This window comes from Coregonus clupeaformis, chromosome 26, assembly GCF_020615455.1.
Source record: "Coregonus clupeaformis isolate EN_2021a chromosome 26, ASM2061545v1, whole genome shotgun sequence".
Taxonomy (NCBI): Eukaryota; Metazoa; Chordata; class Actinopteri; order Salmoniformes; family Salmonidae; genus Coregonus; species Coregonus clupeaformis.
Genome location: NC_059217.1, coordinates 21920896 through 21929573, shown reverse-complemented (window position 1 = coordinate 21929573; position 8678 = coordinate 21920896). Strand labels below are relative to the sequence as shown.

Below are 8678 nucleotides of genomic sequence, written 5' to 3'. Positions count from 1 at the left end.
GGTAATATGACATTTTTTTCTTGGTGTCAATAAACTATATCTTTGTTGTATGTTACCGTAGTCCATTGCCCTTATCCCTGGGGCAAAGCAACTTTCCTGACATGACCTTGAAAAGGGCAGTGTGTATTTTGGCAGGCGGTGTGGGAGGAAAAGCCAGTGTTTCTGTTTTGAGAAAAACGCTTCTCCATGTGCCACGTTGTCACACACACAGACAGCAAACTGCGCAACAAGTCATACACTGTGTGAAAAGAACCAGCGAGGTGTAGTAGCTAGCATCTGTGAACCTAACTATGTCTGAACTTAATGTCTCCCTTGGTTACTTTCTTGCTGTTGTGGCGTTTGGTGCAGCCTTCAGAGTACTTTTCAGGAAATGGCCTTGTTTGAGCTTTGCAGCAGAGTTCCCAGCCTCATTTGTGCTGGTGGCATTCTGGCTGGAGGTGCAGACCATTATAGAGGTGGGCGAGTGGGCAGGGGGACTAGGATCAGACGTGACTCTAACCATACAGTTTGTGGTGCTGCTGACCCATGGTGTGATATGTGCTGGAGCCACTGGAAACCCCTCCCTGACTCTGATGAATTTCCTGCTGCTGGAGACCTCTGCTTTTCCCACTCTGCTGGCTCTGGCTGCTCAGTTCCTGGGGGCACACCTGGCCCTGCTTGTAGCTGGTTACTACTGGGCAATGGAGCTCAATGACATGCATATAATTAAGAACCTGCTGTTAAGGGAGTGCAGCACAGCCCTGCGTGTCTCCCTGGTGCAAGGGGTCTTTTCTGAGTGTGTGTCTGCATTAATCTTTTATCTGATATACCTCAGCCTGAGATGTCGCTCTGCGCTGATTCGGGTGCCTCTCTTTGCAGCTGTGCTAACCCTTCTCTCCCATGCAGGTAAGTAGACCATGATGACAACCATCATGCCTCAAACATAAAGACATTTCAGTAGAAAGATAATCATTAAAGTTGCGTAGGCCTATATGCTGTTTTCATTGTGTTAAATCTGTTTTGCAGATTTCTGCATCACGATCAGATAACGTATCTTTCTATGCATTTCAGCCAGTGGTTATACTTCAGCTTTCCTGAACCCCTCCCTGGCCTATGGCCTTACCTTCTACTGTCCTGGGTTTACCTTTACGGCATACTCAGTGGTCTACTGGCTTGGGCCCATTATTGGTAAGTCAAATCAGAATTGTTCATTATATACAAACCCCTAATAAAGGTCTACCAATAGACAAAATGTAATTGCCAAAGGTAATGTGTGAAACAGGCATTATGCATGACAATGAGGCATAATTGCTTATCAAGCTGGTAATACAGATATCCTCTTTTCAGGAATGACCCTGGCCCTTCTCCTGTACATGGGCCACATTCCCAGGATTTTTGCAAAGAATCTGCTGTATTCCCAGAAGACCCACTTACAGGTGCCAAAGGGGGAGGGCGATAAAAAGAAAATGTGAAAGAAAGACATCATCCACCTCAGCTAAAGCAATATAGAACATATGCGTGTATTAGGAATACACTTCTCAATTTTGTTCCTATTGGGCGAAGATATTTCATTATGCACTGAGCATTATATTCAACAGCCAATTCTCTCCTTAAGTTACTGACAAAAAAGGTGTGGTCTATAGAATAAGACCTGTACATTTATGATAGTACAAGTTACAACTCATGTACCGCCTGCGTTCTTACAGAAGTAATAAATCAATTTAAAATGTTTATTAAAAAAATTTGAACATTGGTTGTCGTTACTGAACTTCCTGTACACAACTCAATACATCAAATGTTTGTATTTTTAACCAACCTCAACCTCTTCCATTACAATGACAACCCATTACATCATACCACTGATGTAACGGGTTGTCACCGGCAAAAAAATAAATACAATTCTCACATACATGATATAGTTGAAAATATGTGTCAATGCCACACATAGAAGCTATGTCCAGTTGTGAATGGGCTACTGAGGCCACAGGGCTCAGGTTTTGGGCTTGGATGGAGGCACCTGGTGCTGGGCAGAGGAAGGCCCTGTGGAGGATTTCTGCGTTATGGGTCCATCTGCCTTCTCCTTCTTCAACTCTTTAGTGGAGGGACCTTGTTCTGCAAAACAGAAAGGAGAAAGGTTAAATACCATGGCCTCCCTCTGAGATGGATGAAAAGTGGCATAAAGAAACAGAAAACGTTTTAGATTAAAATGTTACATGTGAAGCTTAATTTTAATACACCTGTGTCTGAAATGACAGCCTAAGCTCCTGACTCCTCCAGAGTCTTTCCCCACATAGCCAAAGTTAGATGCACAAAGATCATGCCCCCAAAACATGCTAACCTCTCACAATTACCAATAACAGGGGAGGTTAGCATTTTAGGGGGGTATGATACTTATGCCTCGAACTTTCTCGCTCATCATTATTCACGATTCATTCATGATTATCCATAATCATGGTAGCATCCACATTAATGTAGAGGTGTTCGGAAATATATTCTATTTTTATTTAGAATAAAAGTGACGCCAAAATTACAATACATTATTTATCATACATTTCTATTGGGCACAACATGATCCGAAACAACCAAAACAAACTGCAAATGCATCCAACACGTTTGTAGAGTCACAAGCTTGATGTGGTCATTGCATGTTAGGAAAATAGGACCAAATACCAAATTTGGGACTACATTTAATAGACTATAAGTGAATTTGTCCAAAAAAATAAAAAAATAAAAAATACTTACGACACTTTCAAATAGGGGGACTAGATATGCTTTCCTTTCTAAACGGTAAAACAGATATGTATGAAAATACCCTCAAATAAAAGGTGACATTCTGTACTGTCGCCTCATAAAACAATGCTAGAGTTTAGTGCCAAATTAAACGTTTTAGCTTCACTGTCCAAATAAATATGTAGGAGAGTGTACATGATGGTACTTAGTTGGCCACCCAATATGATCCATAACTGCAATGTAGTGGAGTTGTTCCAGGGTAACCTCACCTGGCTGTGATTGGTTCTCCAGCTGGGCCTCAGGCTGGTCCACCCACAGGCGATGCGCTGGATTGTTTAGGAACCTCTTGCTCTGCCCACAGCTAAGACATTGCAGCACAGTCATGCGGTTTCTGTGCTTAGTCCCTTGAGAGAAAAAAGCTTGTGTTACTCCACAACATATGCAACTCCAAAATACAGTATGTCACTAATGCAAAGACATTGGACTTCCACTCAGTACTTTCAAAATCTCATGAGGAGGATGATACATATGTCCCCAACTGCTAGATACAACCACAACTCTGTTTTCATCTGTGTTTGTATTGAAAAGGACTAGAATGACAATTAAATAGCCTGCAACAATGTGTTGGCTTTGATTAGATGGCTGATGGGCCATCTATTTAGCTAGATACTTATAATATAATAATATATATTCCATGTAGCAGACACTTTTATCCAAAGCGACTTACAGTCTTGCGTGAATACACTTACTTCTCTGTCTGGCTGTGGCAGTTACTGGGTCATTCTACAGATTCGGTGCCTTTTGTGATTGAGGAGGATGAAACAATGAACATTAAAATCTTAAGCTTTTTTTTATTTGATGTGACAAAGTAATGTGTGTACTTGATAGAAAATACCTTTTCCCATCTCAATGTAGAGTATTAAGTTATTATTCTGTATTATTTTCTCAAACAAGTCCCAATTTAATTCAACCCCGTCACAGTCATTTTGTTATTCAACTATTCATTTTTCCAATAAGCTTGAGATCAGCTTCTGGCATAATCTCACAGTTTAGATGTCCCCTTGTAAATAATGGCATATTGTACTTAAAGAGAAAATCAAGAAAAACTGACCAGCACCATCCTTTCCAGTTTACGATGAAGAAATTTCTAATCTAACTCCACATTTTCGCAAGAAATGTGCAAGAATGCTGCGTAATTCCTGACAAAATTGAAATAGCCTTATTTACCCTGATTTAATACACACAATAAAAACACTATTGATGTTATATTTTGTGTATTTAATGCAACAATTTTAAAAAATAATCTCGTAACAGGGATGAATGCACCGCAACAGGGTTGAAAATCATGTAACAGGGTTGAGTGAAAAGCATCACGTGTCATATGTTTTATCTTTTGAGATCACTAACATGTTGCCATTTTTTAAACATTTTTAAACCTACTGTCAACATAGTTTTTAAAATCTAAAGAATGTAGATGAAAGCTAGACAGAGTAAAACACAATAATGAACTAATAACAGTAACAACCTCTTCTGCATCTTCTGTTTGTTCTTTGTTTTAGTTTGCTTTTTGCCAGTGGTCATTCTACTGATATCATCACGTGTGAAGAAATCCCTCACCCTCTTCTTGATGTCCACAAAGTTTGAGATTTTTCTTTCTTTGAAATGTAGATACACTGCCTGTGAGCTTCCAGCTTCTTTGAAAAAACCCAAAGCAGACTCTGAAAATGATTGCAGTCTATACTTCTTAATAATGTTACCTGCCACTACTCTGGATATAATTTGCTTCTCTCGTTCAGTTTTTGCATTTTTATAATGCTCCTTTATTTGAGCAACGAGTGCTGTGTGATGCAGCGCAGATCTTCTGACATCACTTGGTACAGCTGTGGATTTTGACGAAGTCTTCTTTTCTAAACGCTGGAGCCTTTTTTTTGTACTTTTCTTTGGCCCTCCTTTCTTCATCAAGACATTTCTGTAAATCAGCTACCTGCTTTCTCAATTTGTCTTTTGTCTTTCTTGATTTCTTCTTCCCCCTTCACAGATTGTCTAAAACAAACAAATAGACAATTCAATTCAATTTTATTTATTGTATCAAATCATAACAAGGTAAGTTCATAAGCAGTATAAATAAATGTTAAGGATACTATTACAATGTGAATATGTCTAAGCAGTTTTGAAGAAATAGTGTACAAAGTTACCAGAAATCATATTTGTATGCACTCCTTTGCACTCCTATTCTCTCTCTCTCTCTCTCTCTCTCTCTCTCTCTCTCTCTCTTCTCTCTCTCTCTCTCTCTCTCTCTCTCTCTCTCTCTCTCTCTCTCTCTCTCTCTCACAATCTTTTTCCCAACCTTGTGGGCTCATGTGACATCACCACGTCTCTATCAGGACTTTGTGGAGGGGTGGCAATAGTATTAACAGCCATTTCCCTTTGCTTTTGCCGCTCCTTCGCTTTTCTCCATCCCTTTCTCCTCATCTTTTGACCTCTCTTATCTAGATCTCCCTATTCCTTTCTTCTTTCCTGCTAAAACATCTTTTGTCCATCTCATGCGTTCACTCCTGAGGTACTTTTCCCTTCGTTCTGGATCAGCATTTCTTCTTGCCCTGTACTCTCTTTGCCTTTCTGCTGCTGTTTTTGCCATTGTTGAATCTGAAATTGTAGGTCAAGGTCAAGTCAATGACCAGTTTACTCTCCAAAACTAATTACTGTATCCTTTTAATCACTATGTAGTAAAATGAACGTGAACTTGCAGATAATACTCCTAAATATGTCAGTACAAACCAGTCGGCTAGTGAACATGAACCCCTCACGCACCAGTTGCCAAGGCAGTATACTGTATGTCTTTTTAGACTAGTCTTCATTTACATTCTCTAGTCTTTTTATGCATTACCAAATTATGCTTTAAAGCAACAAAACTTTATTTTCTGTTGATTGTGTGTCCATGACCACCACCACCTCGTGTCTTAAAGATCTTACATTTCCAGGAGAATTACCTGACCACCGCGCGCGGATGTCCCTCACCTTCCTCTCTATGTGTGTTTCCTTTCTGCTGCTGTTTTTTCCATTGTTGAATCTGAAATTGTAGGTCAAGGTCAAGTCAATGACCTGCTTACTCTTCAAGACTAAATATTGTATCCTTTTAATCACTATGTAGTAAAATGAACATGAACTTGCAGATAATACTCCTAAATATGTCAATGTATATAGGAGAGAGAACAAATTAATTGTCACTTTTTTAAAGTTATTATTTTCAAAAATTCCTCGTACTTTTAGTTGATACTGTAAAACCGTAAACAACAAACATTCAACAAGAAAATATGATTGGTATTAAGCAATATACATTAAATATTGCTAAGATTTAACAGCTATTCAACCCTGTAACAGCCATTCAACCCCGTAACATTGAAAAATGTGATGGGGTTGAATGTGACAGGGTTGAAGATTTTGTGCTAATCTGTTGCTAATTCGGGATGCTAGCAGCTAGCAGTGTGCCACATGGCCTTATTCAACAAAAGACATTGTTATACTTCATAGCTATAAAAACAATTATTGGTAAAATCTTAACTATGAATTCCCCCCCCCCAACAGAGTTGAATACCTGAGATTGACAAAGCCCATATGTGCTTAAAAAACATGAAATATTTATAAAAAGTGAGAGAGCAGCTTACCACTTGTCACACCAGGCTTCTCTGAAGACTTGTATGATGTCACTTCCTCATAAATGATGTCCACAGGATCAAACCATTATTTAATTGTGAGTGGGGGGTATTGTTGCGTTACGGGGTTGAAAGAAATACAAGGACAGGGGTAAAAGCCTGAATTTCTCAGAAAATAAAATGTCTTATGCTGAGAAAATGGATTATGCATAATAAGGGGGCATATACAATTAATTTAACAAAAAAAAGCATTATTATTTAACACTGTGTACTCAAAATGAGTCACGCCATTTGCATGATGGTCAATAGAGACAGGCGAAATTCTTAATACTCCTAAGAAAAGCAAACATATAAGTATTGAAATTCATCTCTGTTTAAAATCATATTCTCTACTCCATATTAAAAACATGTAAAACTTTGAAATGTTGTAATTTAAGTGTAGTTTGATAAATGTTCTGACAAGTTATAACACTAGTACATCTTGGGACACTGACAATACTGAAATGTCACCGAATCTGTAGAATGACCCTACTCCTGGGACCAGCAAAGAGCAGCACTTCTTACATAATGTTCTTTTCACTGAGGGGTCTCTATGAAGATGTCAATAACATTCTAGTCATGCCCTAGTTTTCACTATTTTAGCAGACATATTTCAAACTTATCATTTCTGTCATATATTCTTAACATGAAAGTTGCAACCTTTATTGACGCAAATGTAACAGCATATGTTTTTCTGACTTCTGACAAGAGTTTATATGATATTGTTATAGTGTACTCACTGTCTTAATACCAAACGTTTTGCGATGGTCTTCTGAGTGAAGCAGTAAAAACGAGCTAATTCCACATTCTCAGGGGTTTGAGACAAAACACAGTGTGCAGCCTGCAAGAAATCAATATCATATTAATGCACTATCTGAGCAAATCAGTTAGCTAGCCAACGGTATAGCTAGATTACTATAAATCAAGAAAACGTACCTGATACAGAAAGTTCAGTCTTTGATAAGCTTCCTTGTCTTTCACGTTTCCTGCCATTGCATGGATGTGGATTGCTATGCTAAGCTAGCCAGCTACTAACTATGTAACGTTAGGCTAGCTAGCTTAGCTAACGTTATATATCACCAGATTGCTAAATTACTACCCTACCAAACAATGTTCTGCACAAGCAACAGAAAAAGATGTGGCCTCAAATTCGTCTAGCTTCCTAGCTACTAGTTTGCTAAATCAAAGCGGTGGCTAAATCCTCTGATTACTGATCAGCCTCTGGTTCTGGTTACTATGGACTCCTGAATGGCACAAACTTAGCAGGAAGGACATGTCCTTTCAAATCACCGTTTATAGCAAAATACCTCGCATATTAATATGTATATTATTTCCTGTGTTCCATTTAACACCAGACAATTTTTTTTTTTTTTTTTTAAGGATTGACAATTACAAACGTCCTCTTGTAGCTAAAATAAAACCATGTTGGCCAGTACAGGGATCTAACCCACGACCTTGGCCTTAGCACACGCTCTAACCTACTGGGTAATCCTCATGTTTTACCATCATATACCTGTTATGTCGAAATTTCGTTCCGATACTATAGGATATTCTCATGGCCATGATAATAACTAATTACCCATATGCAAAACGTACCAAAACGTCCATCCCGGTAAATGGTGACAAATCAATGGTGAAAACTTTTTTTTTTTATATAAAAAAAAGTTACACTGCACATCCATAGTGATAATGCATCATCTATTGCCGCATTCACGTGCTAGTTGAACATAGCTCTTTCACCATTTTAAAGTAGTCAACTAGATGGGCCTTCCTATGGGTGAAAGAAGGATCACATGATTCCATCTAGGTCATCAGGAGGGATCAGCCAATTAATTATACTCTTGAGCAAACATTCCATAACTGTAGGTGGCAGTAAATTACCACCAGTTTGTTTGCCAACTCATAGAAGTAGTAGAAAAATGTAATTGACTACTTCAAAATGGAGATGGCCTCAATGGCGCTGGCCGTGAGCTCACAGACGCCATAATGGGACATATAAAGATGACATCTTTATCATTCTCTATGTTTATCACATATGACTGGGAAAAATCCATTTGAACAGCCCTCCAACCGGTAATTACTAGTGTGAAACGCTTCTATCATCCTTGAGCTCCGACTTCTCCCGCCCACATGGTGACCGCTGACGTCACGTGCTAAGGAAATGACCTAGAGTTAAACTAAACTACAAAATATTCTTTAAAAAAAGCAATCTATTAATATGGTTTTTGAACACTATACATTGTTTATAAGCCTGATAGCTGTACTTTTAGTTGATGG

At 38.6% G+C, this 8678-nt stretch overlaps 2 protein-coding genes across 2 annotated transcripts; one reads left to right on the top strand and one right to left on the bottom strand.

Moving 5' to 3' along the window:
• LOC121540269 (aquaporin-12-like) lies at positions 1–1732 on the top strand. Its single transcript, XM_041849020.2, has 3 exons — positions 1–885; positions 1051–1167; positions 1327–1732. The coding sequence occupies exons 1-3, from the start codon at positions 291–293 to the stop codon at positions 1449–1451; spliced, it is 837 nt and encodes a 278-aa protein (XP_041704954.1). The 5' UTR covers positions 1–290; the 3' UTR covers positions 1452–1732.
• Positions 1696–7873, bottom strand: LOC121540270 (ribonuclease P protein subunit p21). Its single transcript, XM_041849021.2, has 6 exons — positions 7338–7873; positions 7142–7242; positions 6896–6952; positions 3459–3484; positions 2979–3113; positions 1696–2091 (listed from the first exon to the last, which is right to left on the bottom strand). Exons 1-6 carry the CDS (start codon positions 7392–7394, stop codon positions 1970–1972), a joined length of 498 nt encoding a protein of 165 aa, XP_041704955.1. The 5' UTR covers positions 7395–7873; the 3' UTR covers positions 1696–1969.
• Between the last annotated feature and the right edge of the window lie 805 nt (positions 7874–8678).